Raw genomic sequence first — 23,511 nt, 5'->3', positions numbered from 1 at the left:
GTAGGAAGAAGGGACGTAGGGCTGCCAGAGGTAAGCTCCCCTTGTCTCAGCCCAATCCAAGCCCTTCCCCCTATCCTGTCCAGACCCCATCCTGCTGTCCTCAACCACCCTCCCATGGCAGTGTCCAACCCCACCTCACCAGCTTTCTTGCTGCAAGGTCCCAAGGCCCCAGAGCTGGAGCAGCCCAGGACCCGAATGAAGCTGGCTCAGTGGGTGTGTCTCATTCATGTCAGGGCTGGAGAAAAGAGCCACATATTGCGAGGCTCCTGCCCCCTCTGGCACTGGGCACCAGTCCAGAGCCCAGAGCGGTCCCCCCGTGAAGAAGGACACATCCCAGCGCTCTGGATGTGCTGTGATCGAGCTAAATCTAGAGAAAAATCAAAGATGGGATGAAGAAAGGAATTAATGAAAGGTAATGAGGACTGAATGGGAGCTCCACCCAGAGCCAGTATGAACTGGCTCAAGCAAGAGCCTGAATATCAAAAACAGTTTACAAGTGAGAACAGTCCTTGGCTTCCACTTGTATCTTCCTCCTTTCCTTCCCAAAGTCTGTCTTATATTATTATTATTTGAGATGGGGTCTGTCACCCAGGATGGAGTGCAGTGGCATGATCGACGGTTCACTGCAGCCGTGACCTCCCAGGCTCAAGTGGTTATCCCACCTCAGCCTCTGGAGTAGCTGGGACTACAGGCATATGCCACCATACCCCACTAATTTTTAAATTCTTTGTAGAGATAGGGGTCTTGCTATGTTTCCTAGGCTGGTCTTGAACTCGTGGGCTCAAGTAATCCTCCCTTTTTGGCCTCCCAAAGTGCTGAGATTACAGGCGTGAGCCACCACACCCGGCCTCCAAAGTCTGTCTAACTCCAGCTCATCTTCAGGGCTGTTCATTCTGGAATACTATAGTATTCTCCCTAAGGCTAGTCTGCCCAGGTCTATCTGAGTAGATGTAACCTTGTGAACTGCTTTGGCCCCTAAATCTCTCTAGCTTCCCTCAGCCTGCCAGTAATGAACACTACAAATCAGAGAGGACTGACCAGCTCTAGTCAGCACTCTTATTCTTGGGACCAACTGAACCAGCATCAGGGGAAGGACAGGACTTATCTGTCATCTCTTTCAACATTCATTTTTCTTGTTTCTGGCTCCTAGAATCAGAAAAAAGGGCGGATGTGCAATCTTCACCTGTTTATTCGGTAGAGGGTGCCATCTTCAGGTAGCCCTTCACGTTGTACAGAAAACAATGGAGACTTCTCCTCCTGGGGCAAGTAGGGAGCGGCCTCACTGGGGGAAGACAAAGGGAACAGTCTAAATTTGGAAGTGTTTCACCCATCTCAGGGTTCCCATTATAGAGCCTCTGTCACCCTTTCGTCTCCAGTGGTGTCACCCTTCCTAAGCTACAGAGATGTTGCTTCAACTTACAGCTCAGATAACAAGTGCCACTTCCAGGCTAAAGGAATCCATTCAGCAAACTCCCAGTATGAATGTTTCTGCTCTCGGCTGGAGAAACAGAAGAAGCATTAATGAAGGAGAGGGATTCTACAGCAGCACAGTCCAATAAAACTTTCTGTGGAAATGGAAATGATCCATTATCTGTGCTCCCCAATATGCCAGTTGCTAGTTGCAATTAGCTACCGAGCACCTAAAATGTGGCTAGCGCAGCTGAGAAACAGAGCCTTTCATTTTATTTCACTTTAATTAAAGAGTTCTAGAGCTCTTGCCTCTAGAGCAGTGCTTTTTAGTAATGAATATCATCACGGTATTCCACCCATGAGTGCTTCTCTTTCCCACGGCCCCATTTCAATACCGCCCTTGCACTCCTCTACCACCCCTTTATTAACCCCAGCCCCCTGTCCCCAAGTCTCACAAGTCCTTGGTGAGATGGAGGCACTTCCAAACAGGAGCCATGATATGATTTGGTAAGCCATTGGGAGCCATTCCCCGGCAGTGTGGCTTCTGTTTCTGAGGATCAAATTGAAGAAAATATAAGGGAGCAAATTCTACAGGTTGGACAAAGTCCCAGAGACAGCTCTTTCCCAGTTTTTATCTTCTTTGGCAATACTTCCCCCTCCAATCACTGCCCTATCAGCATCTTAAAAGATTTGTGTTTCAACCACTATAATGACTTCTTCACCTTCTGCTCTACTCCTCCATCGAAAATGCAAAATCTGTTACCTATTTTCTGTTCAGCTTCCTCAACATCTCCATGGTATTTGATTCACAGGATTCCCTTATGCCTCTTTGAAACTCCCGTCCTATGGAATAGTCTCCCTTACTCCTCTCCCCTCTCTTAATATTCCTTCACAGGTTCTCCCTTCTTGACAGGTCTCCTCAATGATGGTATTCCCCAGAGTTCCTGTCGTCTTCTCGGCCCTCTACACAGGCACGCACACACGCGTGCGCGCGCACGCACACACACACGCTCCTGGTAATCTCATCTCATGTCCCATGGCTTTGACTACTGTCTTTTTGTTTTTTTGTTGTTTTTGAGATAGGGTCTCACTCTGTTGCCCAGGCTGGAGTGCAGTGGCGCAATCTTGGCTCACTGCAGCCCCAGCTTCTACCTCCTGGGCTCAAGCAATCCTCTCACCTCTGCCTCCTGAGTAGCTGGGACTACAGGCACACCCCACTACACCTGGCTAATTTTTTTGTATTTTATTGTAGAGACAAGGTTTCGCCATGGCCCAGACTGGTTTTGAACTCCTGGGCTCAAGCGATCCTTCCCCCTCGGCCTCCCAAAGTGCTGGGATTACAGGTGTGAGCCACCACACCTAGCCTTCTTTAAAATTTAGAGACAGGGTCTTGCTGTGTTGCCCATGCCAGACTTGAACTCCTGGGCTCAAGCAATCCTCTTGCCTCAGCCTCCTGAGTAGCTTGAAGTACAAATACATACCACCAAACCCAGCTTGACTACCATCTTTATGCCTGATTATCAAGTTTACATTTCCGTAATGTAAACCTGACTCAGTCTCAACTTCTCTACAAGTTCTAGACAGTGTTGTGGCAAGCCATATTAGAGCACGAGGCAAATGGAAAAAAACAGTAATCAGTTGAAAAAATCAGTAAAGCCGGGCATGGTGGCTCATGCCTGTAATCCCAGCACTTTGGGAGGCCGAGGCGGGCGGATCACGAGGTCAGGAGTTCGAGACCAGCCTAACCAACATGGTGAAACCCCATCTCTACTAAAAATACAAAAATTAGCCGGGTGTGGTGGTGTGCACCCGTAATCTCAGCTACTTGGGAGGCTGAGGCGGGAGCATTGCTTGAACCCGGGAGGGGTGGAGGTTGTGGTGAGCTGAGATCGTGCCATTGCACTCCAGCCTGGGCAATAAGAGCGAAACTCTGTCTCAAAAAAAAAAAAAAAGAAAAAAAAATCAGTAAAGATCCTGTCTTTATTTAAAATTTTGATATTTTGTTCATCATGGAACGAAATATCCATGATTTGTTGCACTGATTTTTTTAAATGTTGCATCAAAATAGCATTTATCTCAATTACTGAGGGTTTCTGTTATCCCTTAGATGTTGCACGTGAGGCAAGTAAGGCACTGGTCTCATATATGCAACTGGTGACCAGACATCTCCAGCAGAATGACCCATGGCCCATGGGCACCTCAAACTCAACATGTCAGAAAGTGAATTCTGTCAAGTGTGGTGGCTCACATCTGTAATCCCAGCACTTTGGGAGACCAAGGCGGGCAGATCACTTGAGGTCAAGAATTCAAGACCAGCCTGGCCAACATGGCGAAACCCCATCTCTACTAAAAATACAAAAGTTAGCTGAGCGTGGTGGGGCGTGCCTTTAATCCCAGCTACTTGGGAAGCCGAGGCAGGAGAATCACTTGAACCCAAGAGGCAGAGGTTGCAGTGAGATGAGATCACTCCACTGCACTCCAGCCTGGGTGACAGAGCAAGACTCTGTTTCAAAAAAAAAAAAAAAAAAGGGAAAAAAGAAAGTGAATTCAACTTCTCCCCTCCCCACCTTTGCCCCTCCCACATCCCTCACCCTTTTCGTGTTCCCAGGTTCAGTGCATGATGCCACCATTTAAGCTGGAAACTGCTATTCAACTTCCTCCCTCCCTTCAATTCCCAAATACTGTTAATTCTCTTACATATTCCATTCTGTGAGAGAACACAGAAACAAAAGAATTACAAAAATAAAAATAAAAAATTACCTTACATATCTCTTCTTTTTTTAAAGACAGAGTCTGGCTGGAGTGCAATAACGCGATCTCAGCTCACTGCAACCTCTGCCTCCTGGGTTCAAGTGATTCTCCTGCCTCAGCCTCCCGAGTAGCTGGGACTACAGGTGTATGCCACCACACCCAGCTAATTATTTTTGTATTTCTAGTAGACACAGGGTTTCACTATGTTGGCCAAGCTGGTCTCAAACTCCTGGCCTCAAGTGATCCACCTGCCTTGGCTTCCCAAAGTGCTGGGATTACAGGTGTGAGCTACCGCACCTGGCCTCTTACATATCTCTTGAATCTGCCCCCTCCCTGCTCTTCTCTTCCTTCACTGCTTGATTTAGGACCTCACTATCTCTTACCTGGATAACTGAAACTGTCTTTTTTTTTTTGAGACAGTTTCACACTGTCAGCCAGGCTGGAATGCAATGGTGCAATCTCAGCTCACTGCAACCTCCGCCTACTGGGTTCAAGCGAGTCTCCTGCCTCAGCCTCCTGAGTAGCTGGGATTACAGGCATGCGCCACCACACCCAGCTAATTTTTTTTTTTTTTTTTTTTTTTAGTAGAGACGGTGTTTCACTATGTTGGCCAGGCTGGTCTCGAACTCTTGACCTTGTGATCCACCCACCTTGGCCTCCCAAAGTGCTGGGATTACAGGCGTGAGCCACCGCGTCTGGCAAAACTGTCTTCTGTCAACTATAGTTTGACCTATTTTCCCAACTGATGTTATTTTTCTACTTAAAAATGTTTGTTGTACAGTTTCTGTACAACTGAATTGTGTGTTTTGTTTTGTTTTGTTTTTGAGATGGAGTCTCACTGTCTCACCCAGGCTGGAGTGCAGTGGCATGATCTCAGCTCACTGCAACCTCTCCCTGCCTGGTTTAAGTGATTCTCCTGTCTCAGCCTCCCAAGTAGCTGGGACTACAGGTGCGTGCCACCATGCCTGGCTAATTTTTGTATTTTTAGTAGAGACGGGGTTTCACTATATTGGTCAGTCTGGTCTCAAACTCCTGACCTTGGGTGATCCACCTGCCTTGGCCTCCCAAAGTGCTGGGATTACAGGCATAAGCCACCATGCCCGGACTCAATTGTGTATTTTTAAATGGTTAAAATGGCAAATTTTATGTTACATACATTTTACCACCAAAAAAAACCATAAACAAAAACAGCCTTTGTTGGTTCCTATAGGTCTATGTCCTTTCATATTCTCCAGTTTAATCTCGCCTACAACTTTACTCCAGGCTCTATGCTCCAGCCATAATCAATTTATGGGAAAACCATCCTCTCTGGCAAACTTCTACTTATCCTTCAAGAAGCAATTCAACTATCATTCCTCTGTGAAGCCTAGGCAGTTAATTACCCTTCCTTTATATGCCTAAATCACTCCTGGGGTAGTGCTGATTGCACTGTGAACTTGTGAGGCAGGATACACTGTCTTATTTACGTTTGTTGTGTTTCCTAACAGAGAACAGATACTCAATATATGAATGAATAATCTTGTTTACCATACCCCTTCTTCTGCACTCTCCCTAATATGCCAAATGTTTTGGAAATGGACCCTTTTTTCTTTAACCTGTTTTGTCTATTATAGTTACCAAGTCAAAGCTGTCCTTCCTTTCTCAGTACCTTGCTGGTCCCCTAAAATCCTACTATGTCCCCATTCACTTTCTTGTCCATTGAGGTTACCCCTGAAGTAGATCCTCGCGGGGTGCTTCGGGGCACTACAGGCTCAGGTTCAGATGAGCTCTCACTTGGGCCCTCACTTTCTTCCACATCTTCAGCCTCAACCTGGAGAAAAAAGTCTTCATCCCGTGGAGCACCATCCACCTCTTCTCCACCTGGACAGGCTGCTGGCTGCCGGATCTTCTTCGGTTTGGTGGGGCTGCTCACCTTGGGGCCCTCAGGACAGGACACAGGGGCAGGCAGGGCTGTTGAGAGCTCTTCAGCCAGTTCCTGAAGATACAGAAGTGCCCTGTGGGAACGGACAGAGTCAGAGCCATTCTCACATATGACTGAGAACCCATGTTTCCAGACATGGTTGATTTTTATCTCAATGGAGCCTCCCAATAACCCCATGATTAACCAATTAACTCTATTAATTTCCCCTTCCCCCTTGGAAGATGAAAAACCAGAAATCTAAGTTATGTGACTTGGCCGAGATGACTGAGATTAACAAATGTGGAATCTGAACCCAGGTCTTCTCACTCCAAGTTCAATACATTTTTCATCCTACCACAGTCAAAGAACACAGAGGGCAAGAGAAAGAATGGAACAGCATATATATACTGACATATACTGGACAGTAAAACAATAAAGAGCTGGGTAAAGTTTGTGAAAAATGGCATAGGACATAAAGTACAGACAATAATTCTTAGATAAACCAAGTTAGCAATACATACCATTAATAGTGCTGCGGTAAGAGCCTAAAGGACTGCTCAAGTCCCTAGAATCCAGACACCACCCCTGCTTACCTAATACCTCATCAGTCTTCTCTCTCCAACATCTGCCCCACCCTGATCCCTTCACCCAACCCCCCTCCACCAAGCTATGCCCCACAATCCTTACACTTGGGCAGCCCTTCGGCGGGGTCGTTCCCCAGAAGGGGTCTCAAAGTCCTCAGGGGGCCTCTTTGGAGATTGAGATTCTGGCCGATCTAGGTCTTTTGACAACTTCAGCAGCAGCAGCTCTGCCTTGGACTTTCGACCTCGTTTCTTAGGCATGGGGGTGGACAGAGGGTTGGATTGATCTAAGAGACCAGGAACCAGTGGGGCTGATGGAGGATTAGGCTGTTGGGGCCTTTTGGGGCCTTTTCGTGTCCTACCACCTCTCTTCCGGCCAGGCTTTGAGGCCCTAGGCTTTGAGACCTTTGACATCTCTGAAGAAAGATCTGTAGAGAAGAATATGGGTCTGTGAGATGGGACCAGAACTCAAACCTCTATGGAAAAGATTACACTGTACCCAGGTTTGTAAGATCCTATGAGCTCAATCTGCTCTTTCATCTTAAGCTTGGCATGGGGAATAAAAAAGATAAGAGGACAAGGTACATACCTGGCTGTTCCAGTCTGGAGAGGCTTTCCTGCTCTGGAGGGAGCCTCCTCTGATCAGGAGAATCCTCAAATCCAGGCAAAGGGGTAGGTAATGACATCTCTACGGAAGCCTCTGCACTGGTCATTTCTGAAGAGGTCTTGACATCAAGCTGATTTAGCACCTCTTGTCCAGGAGAGTCTACCACAGTCATGTTCCCCACGGGGCCGGCCTCCCCCAGGGCAACATAGCCGACCCCGCAGGTATCCATCAGCACCCCCCAAAATGGCTGCCCCTGCATACAGAGACACACAAATGAGTAGAGGACAAAAACTATTTGTACTAGCTCAGATTTTTATTTCCCCATCTTTTCTCCCTCATTCTCACACTCCTAACCAAGTTCCCTGATTATTCACTTATTCAACAATATTTACTAAGCACCTTCTATATGTCAGGACTGTTCTGGAAACTGGTAATATGAGCCAGGTGCGGTGGCTCACACCTGTAATCCCAGCACTTAGGGAGGCTGAGGCAGGAAGGCAGCTTGAGCTTAGGAGTTTGAGGCTAGCCTGGGCAACACAGCAAGACCCCTTCTCTAGCAAAATAAAATAAAATTAAAAATTAAAAACAAAAAAAGGAAACTGGTGATATGACAATAAACAAGACAGACAAGGTCCCTGCCCTCATGGAACTTACATTTTGGTGAAGCAGACAATAAACAAGTAAACAAATAAAGCTTCCATTTTTTTTTTTTTTTTAAAAGATGGAGTTTCACTCTCGTTGCCCAGGCTGGAGTGTAATGGGGCGATCTCAGCTCACTACAACCTCCACCTCCTGGGTTCAAGCAATTCTCCTGCCTCAGCCTCCTGAGTAGCTGGGATCAAGGTGCGCACCACCACGCCCAGCTAATTTTTGTATTTTTAATAGAGATGAGGTTTCACCATGTGGGCCAGGCTGGTCTCAAACTCCTGACTTCAGGTGATCCACCCGCCTCAACCTCCCAAAGTGCTGGGATTACAGATAATGAGTCACTGCGCCTGGCCATAAAGCTTCTATTTATTAAATGCTAACTATGTGCCAAGCACTATACTAAGTGCTATACATACATTATCTAATTTAAAGCTCATATATTTTCTTGTAAGGATGAAGCAGTGAATGCACAATTATTTAACCTCTGTCTCTGAAACCCAATGAAATAAAACACACACACACACAGACATACACACACTCCAAAAAAGAAGAGAGAGAAAAATTTGTCTATCATGAATCTAGGAAAGGGACATCAACTTCCTCAAAATATACTACAAAAAAGAGCTGCCAGATACTACAAAATTTAGACCAAAGTGAAGAGGCATACTTAATGTTAACATCTCTTTCTGTAAAGATTAGTCAAGGAATAAGTTTATTTAAGAATAAGTAAAAGGCCAGGCAGGATGGCTCATGCCTGTAATTCCAACACTTTGAGAGGCCAAGGAAGAAGGACTGCTTGAGGCCAGGAGTTCAAGACCAGTCTGGGCAACATAGGGAGACCTCATCTCTACAAAAAATTTTAAAAGTTAGCCAGGCATGGTGGTGCGCACCTGTAGTCCCAGCTACTTGGAAGGCTGAGACAGGAGGATTGCTTGAGCCTAGGAGTTCGAGGTTACAGTGAGCTATGATGGTGTTACCATACTCCAGCCTGGGTATGGTATTTTAAATAAAAGCATTTAAAAATAATTTTCTGGCCAGGCACGATAGCTCATGCCTGTAATTCCAGCACTTTGAGAGGACAAGGCGGAAGGATGGCTTGAGTCCAGGAATTCAAGACCATCCTGGGCAACAGAGTGAGACTCCTTTGCTACAAAAAAACATGGTGGTGCACACCTGTAGTCTCAGCTACTTGGGAGGCTGAAGACTAGGGAGGCTCCTTGAGCCCAGGAGGTCGAGGCTGCAGTGAGCTGTAATCACACCACTGCACTCCAGCCTGGGCAACAAAGCAACACCCTGTCTCAAGTAAATAAATAAATTATTTTTAAAAAAGAATGAGTTGGCCAGGCACGGTGGCTCACACCTGTAATCCCAGCACTTTGAAAGGCTGAGGCAGGCGTATTGCCTGAGGTCAGGAGTTCGAGACCAGCCTGGCCAACATGGTGAAACCCCATCTCCACTAAAAATACAAAAATTAGCTGGGCATGGTGGCAGGCGCCTGTAATCCCAGCTACTCAGGAAGCTGAGGCAAGAGAATCAATTGAACCTGTGGGGTGGAGGTTGCAGCGAGCCGAGATCATGCCACCGTACTCCAGCCTGGGTGACAGAGTGAGACTCTGTCTTTAAAAAAAAGAATGAGTCAAAGAGTTCTCTGGTGCCCTGCTATCAATATTTCACCTGGATGGGGGTGGTGGGTAGACTATGGGACAATTAAGGAACATCCTATTACGTTAAGAAAGCTTTTCCTTTTTTTTTTTTTTTGAGATGGAGTTTCACTCTCGTTGCCCAGGCTGGAGTGCAGTGGCGTGATGTCGGCTCACTGCAACCTCTGCCTCCCAGGTTCAAGCAATTCTCCTGCCTCGGCCTTCCGAGTAGCTGGGACAACAGGTGCCCGCCATCACACCCAGCTAAATTTTTGTATTTTTAGTAGAGATGGGGTTTCACCATGTTGACCAGGCTGGTCTTGGACTCCTGACCTCAGGTGATCTGCCCACCTTGGCCTCCCAAAGTGCTAGGATTACAGACTTGAGCCACCGTGCCCCGCCACTTTTTTTTTTTTTTTTTTTTGAGACAGGCTCTTGTTCTATCACCCAGACTGGAGTGGTGCAGTGGTGTGATCACAGCTCACTGCAGCCTTGTCCTCCAGAGCTCAAGCAATCCTTCTGCCTCAGCCTCCCAAGTAGCTAGGACTATAGACATGTATCACCATGCCTGGCTAATTTTTAAATTTTTTGTAGAGATGAGGTCTCACTACGTTGCCCAGGATGGTCTTGAATTCCTGGGCTCAAGCAATCTTTCCACCTCGGTCTCCCAAAATGTTGGGATTATAGGTGTTAGCCACCGTGCCCATTCTGATACCTTTTTTTTTTTTTTTTTTTTTTTTTTTGAGACAGAGTCTCATTCTGTAACCCAGGCTGGAGTGCAATGGTGCAATCACAGCTCACTGCAGCCTGGACCTCCCAGGCTCAAGTGATCCTCCCACCTCAGCCGCCTGAATAGTTGGGACTACAGGCATGCACCACCATGCCTGACTAATTTTTGTATTTTTTGTAGAGACTAAGTTTCACCATGTTGCCCAGGCTGGAGTGCAGTGGCGTGATTACATACTCAAACTCCTGGACTCAAGCAATTCTCTCAACTTCGTCTCCCAAAATGCTGGGATTACAGGCATAAACCAATATGCCTTGCCTTTTTTAATTTTTAAAAATTAAAAAAAAATTTTTTTTTTCTGAGTCAGGATCTCGCTCTGTCACCCAGACTAGAATGTGGTGGTGTGATCACAGCGCACTGCAGCCACTAACTCCTGGGTTCAAACGATCCTCCCTCCCCAGCTTCCCAAATAGCCAAGACTTCAAATGTGCACCAATACGCCGAGATACGTTTTTAATTTTTTTGTGCAGATTGGGTCTTGCTATTTTGCCCAGGCTTGTCTTGAATTCCTAACCTCAAGAGATCCTCCCACCTTGGCCTCCCAAAGTGCTGGGATTACAGGTGTAAGCCACCATGTCTGGCCAAGAAACCTTTCCACATTGAAGAATTGACTAAATTGTCATGAGTCTTCATTTTCTTCAAACCCAAAAAAATTAGTTGTATAACCATGGGCCAAAGTAAACTAAGATAAATGACTGACCACCAAACCCGAAACCTAAGCAACACAGAACTCTCCAAGGGTCCAGTTTTTGGCCAGAATAACCTGCCTGTCTGTGACAAAGGGGCAGACATAGTTCAAATCCCAGGATGGGACCCCGCCCCCCACAGATCTATATATACGCCTTAAGAATAAACAATTCATCAGTCTCAGTGGAAAAGTGTGCTTATACAAATCCCATAAGAAATATAAAATAAAAGCTTCCAACTGTCTCACTTGAAGAAGCTACAGTCTAACCAGATTATAAACTATAGCAATGGCCAACCCTCTGAGGCAGGTGCTGAGGATACAAGAAAACACATGTGCTAAAGATACATTATAACACTGCCAAGGTAAATAAAGGTCAGTGAAAATCCATCTATATTATTCCTGTGATAAATAAGAAGCCCTGACAGAACTACCCCATTCAAAATTAGTCACAAGCCAAAAGGACCTATGCATATACCGAAAGAAAAGGATAGAAAGATGAAGAGTACCCTTTTGAAGAAGTGATTCAGAAAACAGAAGGAAATTTCCAACAAAAAATTCCTGCACTTTCAAAAACATCAAATGGATTGTGAAATCCAAGAGCTAGGGTTTGAACATCCCCTCCAAAACTCATGTTGAAATTTAATTCCCATTTGTAACAGTATTAAGAGGTGTGACCTTTAAGAGATGATTAGGCCACAAGGGCTCCACCCTGACCAGTCAGATCAGTGTCATTATAAAAGGGTGAGTTTAGGGCAGGACCCAATGGCTCATGCCTGTAATCCCTGCACTTAGGGAGGCAGAGGTGGGAGGATCCCTTGAGCCCAGGAGTTTGAGACCAGCCTGGGCAACATGGCAAAACCCTGTCTCTACAGAAAAATACCAAAACAGGGCCAGGTGCAGTGGCTCACGCCTGTAATCCCAGCACTTTAGGAGGCCGGGACGGGCCAATCACGAGGTCAAGAGTTTGAGACCACCTGGCCAACATGGTGAAACCCTGTCTCTACTAAGAATACAAACATTAGCTGGGTGTGGTGCCGCGTGCCTTAATCCCAGCTACTTGGGAGGCTGACGCAGGAGAACTGCTTGAACCCGGGAGGCAGAGGTTGCAGTGAGCCAAGATAGTGCCATTGCACTCCAGCCTGGGCGACAGAGCAGGACTCCGTCTGAGGAAAAAAAAAACAAAAAAAAAACTAGCTGGGCATGGTGGGCAGCAGGGACCTGTAGTCCCAGCTACTCAGGAATTGGAAGTGAGAAGATCACTTGAGCCTGGGAGGTGGAGGCTGCAGTGAGCAGAGATCACATTCCTGCACTCCAGCCTGGAGTTGAGACTCTGTCTCAAAAAACAAAAAACAAACAAAAAAACCGAAAACATGTATCATAACAATAAACACATATCATTGAAACTCATCCATTAAAAGAAAGAATAGGACCAGGTACAGGCTCATGCCTGTATTCCCAGTATGTTGGGAGGCCGAAGCAAGCAGATTGCTTGAGGCCAGGAATTTGAGACCAGCCTGGCCAACATAGCGAAACCCCATCTCTACTAAAAATACAAAAATTAGCTGGGCATGGTGGCACAAGCCTGTGATCCCAGCTACTCAGGAGACTGAGGCACGAGAATCACTTGAGCCTGGGAGGTGAAGCCGAGATCACACCACTGCATCCCAGCCTGGGCAGACAGAGTAAGATGCTATCTCAAAAGAAAAAATAATAAAGATTTGGTTTGATTTTAATTTTGTATTTATTTATTTTTGAAATGGAGTCTTGCTCTTGTCACCCAGGCTGGAGTGCAGTGGCCTGATCTCAGCTCACTGCAACCTCTGCCTCCCAGGTTCAAGTGATTCTCCTGCCTTAGCCTCCCCAGTAGCTAGGATTACAGGCGGCCGCCACCACACCCAGCTAATTTTTGTATTTTTAGTAGAGATGGGGTTTCACCATGTTGGCCAGGCTGGTCTCAAACTCCTGACCTCAAGTGATCTGCCTGCCTTGGCCTCCCAAAGTGCTGGGATTACAGGTGTGAGCCACTGTGCCCAGCCTGATTTGATTTTTTTTTTTTTTTTTTTGAGACAGAGTCTTGCTCTGTTGCCCAGGCTGCAGTGCAGTGGCGCAATTTTGGCTCACTGCAAGCTCCGCCTCCCGGGTTCATGCCATTCTCCTGCCTCAGCCTCCCGAGTAGCTGGGACTACAGGCGCCCACCATCATGCCCGGCTAATTTTTTGTATTTTTAGTAGAGACGGGGTTTCACCGTGTTAGCCAGGATGGTCTCGATCTCCTGACCTCATGATCCGCCCGCCGCGGCCTCCCAAAGTGCTGGGATTACAGGCGTGAGCCACTGCGCCCAGCCCTGATTTGATTTTAAAAGACAAATAACTATATGCTTTTCAAGAGGTGCCTAAAACAAAATAACTCAAAAAGCTGAAAATAAAAAGATCAACTAAAATGTACAGGGCAAAATCTAAGCAAAAACAAAGGAGGAGTTTTGATGACAATAGTAAAGTCGAATTTAGGGGGAAAACATTAAATAGGAATAAAGGGAGTACTATTTTTTTTTTTTTGAGACGGAGCCTCTCTCTGTTGCCCAGGCTGGAATGCAGTGGCGTGATCTCGGCTCACTGCAACCTCTGCCTCCTGGGTTCAAGCAACTCTCCTGCCTCAGCCTCCCGAGTAGCTGGGATTACAGGCATGTGCCACCATGCCTAGCTAACTTTTGTATTTTTTAGTAGAGACGGGGTCTGGCTGTGTTGGCCAGGCTGGCCTTGAACTCCTGACCTCAAATGATCCCCCTGCCTCAGTTTCCCAAAGTGCTGGGATTACAGGCATAAGCCACTGTGCCCAGCCCAAAAGGGAGTAGTTTATAATGAATAAAACTTCAAATCATATAAAAGATATAAATGTCAGGAACATTTAAACATCAAATAACAGCATCAAAAGATACAAAGCAAAATGTTCATGACACAGAACAATAACTTCTTTTAATCAATGACAAAGTAGATAAGAACAATGAAGATATAAATAAAATAAATATTCCCCCCATATTGGCTCAGTTGCATAGAACAGAATCCTCTCCAATCAGTTCAAGCAGAAAGGAATTCACTACACGGTATTAAACAATTCATATCAGAGGTTCACAAAGTGTGGCCCCAGAAACAGCAGCATCAGTATCACCTGCAAATTTGTTAAAATGCAAATTCCTAGTTCTACCCCAGACCTACCGAATCAGCAATTCTGGATGGGGCCAGCACCTTGTGTTTTAACAAGCTCTTCAGGGGATTCTGACGCACACTCAAGCTGAAAAACACTTGCATAAATAAATGATCACGATGAGGGTTGAGGGAAAAACAGTTGGTAGGAACAAGTGCTTATCAAACTGGGAAGGTGCTCTTATTTACAGCTGCTGGCTCAAGAATCATGTGCTGGGCTGGGCGCAGTGGCTCATGCCTGTAATCTCAACACTTTGGGAGGCCAAGGTGGGAGGATCGCTTGAGGCCAGGAGTTCAAGATCAGCCTGGGCAACACAGCAAGACTTTGTCTCTGCAAAAAATTTTTTTTGAAAATTAGCTGAGGCTGGGTGCGGTGGCTCATGCCTGTAATCCCAGCACTCTGGGAGGCTGAGGCAGGTGGATCACCTAAGGTCAGGAGTTCCCGACCAGCCTGGCCAAAAGCGGTGAAACCCCGTCTCTACTAAAAAATACAAAAATTAGCCAGGCTTGGTGGAATATGCCTGTAATCCCAGCTACTCGGGAGGCTGAGGCAGGAGAATCGCTTGAACACAGGAGGCAGAGTTTGCAGTGAGCCGAGACTGCACCACTGCACTCTAGTCTGGGCGACACAGCAAGACTCCATCTCAAAAAAAAAAAAAATTAGCTGAGTGTAGTGGCATGCAACTGCAGTCTTAGCTACTTGGGAGACTGAGGTGGGAGGATCACTTATGCCCAGGAGTTGAAGACTGCAGTGAGCTATGATTGTGGCACTGCATTCCATCCTCACAGAGCAAGACCCTGTATCTAAAAATAAAAAATAGCAGGCCGGGCATGGTGGCTCACGCCTGTAATCCTAGCACTCTGGGAGGCTGAAGAGGGCGGATCACCTAAGGTCAGGAGTTTGAGACCAGCTTGGCTAACATGGTGAAACCTCGTCTCTACTAAAAACACAAAAATCAGCTGGGCGTGGTGCCACGTGCACTTGTAGTCCCAGCTACTCAGGAGGCTGAGGCAGGAGAATCACTGGAACCTGGAAGGCGGAGGCTGCAGTGAGCTGAGATCGCGCCACTGCACTCCAGCCTGGGTGACAGAGTGAGACTCCATCTCAAAAATATAAAATAAAATAATAACAAAACATATGCTATGATGGGAAACCACCTGCTGAATCAACAAGCCCCTACCACAGCCAATGGCTCCATAAACAAGTTGTGTCTGCAGTAATCAGAAAGTGACCTAACTAAATAGGAGAGCCGCTTCTCTAGCTCCTGATCCAGAACCTCATCACTGCCAAAATCTGCACCAGCAAATACATGCCTCCTAGTCTGCTTTCTCCTCTCTAAAATCAGATTCAAATTTAAGTTCTCCAGGAGCATATTTGATTTGTAAAACCTAAATCATATTCAGAATCTTGGATGCAAAAAAATTCCAGACAATGAAATTTCTCACTTTCCAGGCTCTCAAGTGGAAGTTGCTCATTCACTCACATCCCACCTACCTCAGGGTTCAAAGTGGGATCAGTCTCTTCAATTCCTCTGCAATGCCACTTGCAGACCAACAGTCCCACACGCCCATCTTGTAAAAATCTTGTTCCTTTGATGCTTAGAACATTCAGCTAAACTGCAGCTACTCACTTTGCTGTCATTCTCTGAACCTTGTCATCACCCAAACCTCTTAACCTCCAAAATCACTAAGACATCTAACTATCTGATCTCCCATCATTACAGCTAGACTGCTTACCCACTATCACTTTTATTCTCCAGCTGTATCAAGCCACTATCCCTTGATCTCTCCAATTTCTCTGTATGTCAGCCACATCCTATCTAGTTTAGATTCCTTCATTTCAATCAGATTCTCGCTGATATTCATCTTCTTGTTCCACATGCTTAGCAAAACTCAAGCCCTGTTAAGTTCAACCATCCAACTCTTCTATGTGTGAATCTAAGTTGCTGAGCACTGGCAATCCCACTTTCTCTCTAGTCAGCCCCTACATGCTCTCCCCCTACACATTCTCTGATCCCGATTCTCTGCAGATGATTTTGCTTTTCATTTCCGAAACAAAACCAAAGCCGTTAGGTGGGAGATACTTCAACTTTTTGCCAAGTAAGCTAATACTCCCTGCCTCTGACACCTTCATTCACTCTCTAACACCAAACCTTTCACTTGTGTTCTAGCCCCATTCCCCCATCTCCTAATGGAACTGGAATTATTGTTTATCCATTTCTTTTCTATTGGCTCCTTCCAAACAGCATTTAAATATGTTTATAATTCTCATCTTCACACATAACTATCCTTCACCCCATATTCCTCCTCCCACTAATATTCTCCTCCTCCTACAGTCAAACTTTTAAGACATAAATAAAAGTATATAGATATAAAAAAAGTTTAAGATATAAATAAGTTCCTTGATTATTTTAATTTCCCTGCATCATCCTAAGAAGCATATTGTCCCCCAACTCATCAGTGAAGTTAAAATCATCAATAATCACTGTATTATTAATCCAATGGACATTTCTCAGCCTCATTCAAGTTGACCTCTCAGCAGCTCCAACACTACTTTCTTGAAACATTCACTTTTCTTGAGAAGCAATTCAATGAGCAGTAAAATTCCAGAGTTTTACAAAATTCCCTCAATTTTTTACAGTTGTCTCATTCACACCTATTTGGCAGCTTTTTTGTTTGCAAACTCACCTCTTTTGTCTTTCTAAAGCATTCAATTTAGTTTTAGTTTGCTTCCTTTACTTTTTTAGAATTGTTTTCACAAAACTTTTACTTCATATAAAATACTATAAAGATAGCAACAAAAGGCCAGGCGCTGTGGCTCATGCCTGTAATCTCAGCACTTTGGGAGACTGAGGTGAGCAGATCATGAGGTCAGGAGATCGAGACCATCCTGGCCAACATGGTGAAACCTCGTTTCTACTAAAAATACAAAAATTAGCTGGGTGTGGCGGCACACCCCTGTAATCCCAGCTACTCAGGAGGCTGAGGCAGGAGAATTGCTTGCAGGAGGTTGCAGTGAGCCAAGATTGCACCACTGCACTCCAGCCTGGCGACAGAGCTAGACTCCGTCTCAAAAAAAAAAAAAAAAAAAAAAAAAAAAAAAAAAAAAAAAAAAAAGGAGCAAACAACCATCTATGGTTCAACTTAGTTTTTTAGTTTTTTGTTTTTGTTTTTTTGAGACAGAGTCACGCTCTGTCTCCCAGGCTGGAGCGCAGGGGCATGCTCTCTGCTCACCGCTGCCTCCGCCTCTGGGGTTCAAGTGATTCTTCTGCCTCAGCCTCCTGAGTAGCTGGGATTACAGGCATGTGCCACCATGCCCAGCTAAGTTTTGTACTTTTAGTAGAGATGGGATTTCACCATGTTGGCCAGGCTGGTCTCAAACTCCCAACCTCAGGCCTCAGGTGATCCACCCACCTCGGCCTCCCAATCAACTTAGTTTTAATAGAAACAATAACTCTTTCATATTAAATTTTATTTCCCCTGTCACCCAGGCTGGAGTGCAGTAGTGCGATGATCATGGCTCACTGCACCTTGACCTCCTGGGCCCAAGTGCTCCTCCCCATCTCAGCCTCTCAGGTCACCGGGACCACATGCACACACCAGCAGGCCTAGCTAATTTTTATTTTTTTTGTAGAGACAGGGTCTCAACTATCTTACTCAGACTGGTCTCAAATTCCTGGGCTCAAGTGATCCTCTAGCTTCAACTTCCAAAGTGCTAGGATTACAGGTTTGAGTCACCACACCCAGCCTATAACGTATGTATAAAGACAAAGCAAAACATTAAAAAAAAAAAAAAAAAGGGTGGGAGCCTGGACAACATAACAAAATCCTGTCTCAACAACAACAAAAAAAATGTTTAATTAGCTGGGTGTGGTGGCAAATACCTGTAGCTCTAGCTATTCGAGAGGCTGAGGCAGGAGGATCGCCTGAGCCCAGGAGTTCAAGGTTACAGTGAGCTGTGATCATGCCACTCGACTCCAGCCTGGGTGACAGAGCAAGATCTTGTCTCAAAAAAAGTGGGAACCAATACAATGACTCTTGGCAAGCATTCAACTCAACTAGTGGAAGCAGACTGACCAGGTCTACAGGAGAAAAACCTTCAAGCTTCAAGCATTTAGAGAGGAAATAGAGTATGTCAGTTAACATAAGGAGCTAAATGGAAATCAGTTAAGAGAGCTTCTATACAAGTCTTAAGGATTTTCTAGGCCAAGTGCTGTGACTCACGCCTGTAATCCCAGCACTTTGGGAGGCCAAGGCAGATGGATCACTTGAGGTCAGGAGACTAGCCTGGCCAACATGGTGAAACCCCATCTCTACTAAAAATATAAAAATTAGCCTGGCGTGGTGGCAGGCGCCTGTAATCCCATCTACTCGGGAGGCTGAGACAGGAGAATCACTTGAACCCAAGAGGGAGAGGGAGAGGTTGCAGTGAGCCAATATCACGCCACTGCACTCCAGCCTGAGTGACAGAGGAAGATTCCGGTTTTTTTTAAAGGATTTTCTACATCAGTATACATATATTTATCTCATTCTTCCTAATTGCTGCATGGCATTCCATAGAATTAGTTATTTAGACAATCTTCATTTAATGAACAATTGAGTTAAAATACTATTTCAAAAAATACTGCAATAAATATTCTAGTACAAATCTCTTCATTAATTCATCAATAAATTATTTTTCTCGAATAATCATCTGAACATGGAATTACTGTACTACACTGAAGAACATGCACATTTCAAAATTTGATACTACCAAACGGCTCACCAAAATTAAAACTATTTATGTATATTAGTACCCATTTTATCATACCGTTACTGATCTTTTTAATTTTCGCCAATCTGATAGGTGAAAGAATTCTTCCCCACTCTATTTATTTGCACTGATAATAATTGGTGTCAGCAACTTCTTTCTATATATTGGACATCCATATGTCTTTTATGAATTGCCTGTACATATAATTTGCCTGGCCGGGCACGGTGGCTCACGCCTGTAATCCCAGCACTTTAGGAGGCCGAGGTGGGCGGATAACGAGGTCACAAGTTCGAGACCAGCCTGACCAACATGGTAAAACCCCGTCTCTACTAAAAATACAAAAGTAGCCGGGCGTGGTGGCACGCGCCTGTAATTCCAGCTACTCAGGAGGCTGAGGCAAGAGAATCGCTTGAACCCGGGAGGCGGAGGTTGCAGTGAGCCGAGATCACGCCACTGCACTCCAGCCTGGGCAACAAGAACAAAACTCCGTCTCAAAAAAAAAAAAAAAAACACTTCTCATGGAAGGCAGCAGCAGGATGTGATGGTACAAATTCTGGATACACAGTAAAGGAATAGATGATCAGTAAATTCGTACTGAGTTTCTAAAACCTTCCATTGCACCCCAATCTGTCTGGTTCCCATGCTGCTCCAGGATGCCGGCCTGACCTCCCCAGCCAAGAAAAAATAATGACACAACACTGCACCTTAAGTATGAAATTACTTTGAATACACTGCTTGGCTTAATATATTGTTTCCTAAAGTGTTCCTAGGGTACAACTGGCGGTATGCAAGATGATTTTAATGGTACGAAAACGAACATTTTAATGACTAGTGCTTTTATTTCAACTTACATAAACAATTATAAGTAGCCCATGAAACCCACGGTTTCATTTATATTGCTTAGGTCGAGACTAATGCATTTAAACTTTTTAAGTAAGTCAATTTAAAGAGAACTATTCAGAAAACAATAGTACAATTGATAAGAGATTGCAAAAATAGTGATGGCACGGGATTGACTTAAAATTGTATATGCCTCTGGAACAAAGAGGTTTGTCCATACCCTATACATCCCTCCAACAAAGTGAGTTGCCTCCGACGGAGTTGAAGTCGCCACCTCTGACTTTCCCAACAGGCAGCCAACTTGCCACGGGACAAAAGGACTAGACAGGGAAACACAACTGGCCCTTGCTTACGCCAATGGCGTTGCAGCGCGCGGGGCACAACCCTCGGGGTTAAAGAGCCTCCTCGAGGAAGAGGCTGGGACACAGCTGAAAGAGATTGACCCACAACCACTCTAGGGGCCATCACCTGCCCTTCTTCAGTCCTGGGCGTGAAGGCAGATTTCTCCCCTAGCCTGTGCGGGAGAGGAGCCCTGGTTTTTCTAACAAGGACTACTGTAGGTTCGCCGAGTTCGAGGGACGCTATGTATGCAGCGCCTAGGCCCGCACACAGGCTTCCGCGTTACCGACACCGCTTGGGGGAGGAGGGCAAGACCCGAGGCTTGCAGAGATGGGGGGTGCACGGTGGCCACAGTAGGGAAGGTGCGGAGCATGATGGTGCTCTGTAGGAGCGCAGACGCTGAAAGGCGCGCTGCTGTGGCTGGGAGAAGAGCGGAGCCAGGAGTTTGTTCCCAATATCTTAGTGCTATGGCAAAAGAAGGGGGAGGAGTAATTGTGGGGCCCCCCACACACCCGCTGCGGCGATACACTCACCCTCGCCAAAGTCCTTCCGGAAGTCTAAGTTCGAAGATGGCGCCGCCTGTCTGGTCGCGGTCTTATGACGAAATCTTGTTAGCTGCTCTTCACTGACGCCCCCACCCCAGTGCACAAGGTAAACACGTGTGCTTGGTCCGGAGTCGGTGCCGGGCTAGTTTTCTCTTAGACTCTGTATTCCATAATGCAGCGCGGCCAGAGTCACCGAGCCCTCCGGAGCCAGCCGAGTTCCAGGGCGTCTTCAGCGGCGCCAGGGACGCTGCAGGGCCTCATGGGAGTTGCAGTGTCAAAAAGGGGAGATCGACGCCTGCGCGGCCAACGGGATCCCACGCGGCCTCGACGGGAGCCGGGAGTAGGCGGACTCCCAGGCCGGGCTCGCGCTCTGGATCCCTGAATCCGGCCTTTCCGGCCGGACTGCCGCGCCTGTGGCCGGAAGAGCCAGCTAGACCTGAGAGTCTGTACCTGCAACCCTGGCGGCGTCCGAGCCCAAGACGGAGTCTGGGAGACAAAGAAGTCCTCGCCGCCGGCCGCTGGAGGATTCTGCCAGTAGCGAAGTCAGGGATGGGCCCGAGAGAGCTTGGAAAGAGGACAAGGAAGGGAAGGAGTAGGAGTAGAAAAGCATGGCTTTGGCTGGGTATGGTAGCTCCTGTCTGTAATCCCAGCACTTTGGGAGGCCAAGGCGGGGGAGGATCACTTGAGCCCAGGAATTCGATACCAGCCTGGGCAACATAGTGAGACCCCGTTTTTATTTTTATTTTTATTTTTTCCTGAGATGGAGTCTTGCTCTGTCCCCAGGCTGGAGTGCAGTGGCGCGATCTCGGCTCACTGCAAACTCCGCCTCCCAGGTTCAAGCAATTGTCCTGCCTCAGCCTCCCGAGTAGCTGAGATTACAGGCGCCCGCCACCAAGCCCGGATAATTTTTGTCTTTTTAGTAGAGAAGGGGTTTCACTATGTTGGCCAGGCTAGTCTCGAACTCCTGACCTTGTGATACGCCTGCCTCAGCCTCCCAAAGTGCTGGGATTACAGGCGTGAGCGCCCGGCGAGATCCCGTCTCTATTAAAAAAAAAAAAAAAAAAAAAAAAAAAAAAGGCCGGGCGCGGTGGCTCACGCCTGTAATCCTAACACTTTGGAAGGCCGAGGCGGGCGGATCACTTGAGGTCAGGAGTTCGAGACCAGCCTGGCCAACTTGGTGCAACCCCGTCTCTACTAAAAATACAAAATTAGCCGGGCATGGTCGCGGTCCTGTAGTCAGGAGGCTGAAGCTGGAGAATCGCTTGAACCTGGGAGGTGGAGGTTGCAGTGAGCCCAGATCACGCCATTGCACCCTGGCCTGGGTGACAAGGCGAAACTTTATCTCAAAAAAGAAAAGAAAAAAGGACAGTGTGGCCTGAGTAGGGCAGGCTGTACTATAAGAGTGAGCCCTGGCCTTGGTCCTTGACCTTGGTCAGAGGGTTTGCCCCATTCCCTCAAAGGGAGGTGAGATTTGGTGGAGAAGGAACGAGTGCAACAGGTTTCTGTCTTTTCCTGAGGCATGTAAAGCCATATAAATGTCACAGGTCTCTTTTGCTGTTACCAAGATATGAAAAAGAAAAAAATAAATGTCACAAGTCTCCCCATATCTGGAGGAGGAAGAGTGCAGGATGTATAAATATGGAGAACAAAGAGGTGGAGTAAACAAACCTTTCTCTGCCCAGGTAATCTCCCTCATTAAATTCCCTTGGTTGGACAAAATATATAAGAAAACTATCGGAGGAGATAGCTAAGACCTAAAAGAGGGAGGACGAGGACACCCAGTCCCAAGAGTCTTCCTCTCTCTTTGTCTTAGCTAGCAATGCTTGTGTGATGGGTAGCTCTCAGTTTCAAGTATTTACTTCTGTAATGAACAAATCTGTCTTTTCATTCCTGCTGCTTCAGATTAGGCTATCTTTGACTTAAACTATTGCAAAATTCTTTTTTTTTTTTTTTCTTTTTTGAGTCGGAGCCTTGCTTTGTCTCCCAGGCTGGAGCGCAGTGGCACGATCTCGGCTCACTGCAACCTCTGCCTCCTGGGTTCAAGCAATTCTCCTGCCTCAGCCTCCCAAGTAGCTGGGATTACAGGCATGTGCCACCCCACCCAGCTAATTTTTGTAGTTTTGGTAGAGATTGTGTTTCACCATGTTGGCCAGGCTAGTCTCGATCTCAAGTGATCTGCCCGCCTCAGCCTCCCAAAGTGGGATTACAGGTGTGAGCCACCACGCCCGGCTGCCAATCTCTTTTTTTTTTTTTTTTTTTGAGACAGAGTCTTGCTCTGTCACCCAGGCTGGAGTGCAGTGGCAAGATCTTGGCTCACTGCAAGCCCTGCCTCCCAGGTTCACGCCATTCTCCTCCCTCAGCCTCCCGAGTAGCTGGGACTACAGGCGCCAGCCACCACGCCCAGCTAATTTTTTGTATTTTTAGTAGAGACGGGGTTTCACCGTGTTAGCCAGGATGGTCTGAATCTCCTGACCTCGTGATCCACCTGCCTCGGCCTCCCAAAGTGCTGGGATTACAGACTTGAGCCACCACGCCTGGCCGCCAATCTCTTTTTAAAATAAATGATTCTATTCTGGAATAAAGCATTCATATGGCTCAAAATACAAAAGATACCAAGGGTGTTTGTAAGGTGAAGACTCCCTTCCACCTCTGTCTCCAGCCACCCAGGCAATTAATAAATTTCTTGTTTTCAGTCCAAGAAATTTTATGTATTTATACTCAAATGTAAATACAGTTGTCTCTCAGTATCCATTTGTTGAGATTTTCTCCTGGACTGGCAGATACCAGTATCTGTGGATGCTCAAGTCCTTTATATAAAATGG

The 23,511-nt window shown here is 46.3% G+C and overlaps 1 protein-coding gene across 6 annotated transcripts in view; it reads right to left on the bottom strand.

Annotated features, from left to right (window-relative positions):
- GTF3C2 (general transcription factor IIIC subunit 2) overlaps positions 1-22,336 on the bottom strand; it is a 32,576-nt gene extending 10,240 nt beyond the window's left edge. Inside the window, exons 1-9 of one of the 6 annotated variants that reach the window (XM_057301326.2) lie at positions 20,678-22,336; positions 14,225-14,310; positions 7,232-7,502; positions 6,749-7,070; positions 5,870-6,155; positions 1,866-1,960; positions 1,421-1,498; positions 1,184-1,282; positions 140-367 (exon numbers count right to left, since the gene is read on the bottom strand). In XM_057301326.2, coding sequence (XP_057157309.1) covers positions 140-367; positions 1,184-1,282; positions 1,421-1,498; positions 1,866-1,960; positions 5,870-6,155; positions 6,749-7,070; positions 7,232-7,478 — 1,355 coding nt within the window. In that variant the 5' untranslated portion in view covers positions 7,479-7,502; positions 14,225-14,310; positions 20,678-22,336. Of the gene's footprint in view, positions 1-139; positions 368-1,183; positions 1,283-1,420; positions 1,499-1,865; positions 1,961-5,869; positions 6,156-6,748; positions 7,071-7,231; positions 7,503-14,224; positions 14,311-20,025 lie in introns of all 6 variants that reach the window. The other 5 variants (XM_008952473.6, XM_063595021.1, XM_034952837.4 and 2 more) reach the window with 5 other exon arrangements.
- Between the last annotated feature and the right edge of the window lie 1,175 nt (positions 22,337-23,511).

This window comes from Pan paniscus, chromosome 12, assembly GCF_029289425.2.
Source record: "Pan paniscus chromosome 12, NHGRI_mPanPan1-v2.0_pri, whole genome shotgun sequence".
NCBI lineage: Eukaryota > Metazoa > Chordata > Mammalia > Primates > Hominidae > Pan > Pan paniscus.
The sequence above is the reverse complement of the archived record's forward strand: the minus strand, read 5'-3'. Positions and strand labels throughout refer to the sequence as shown.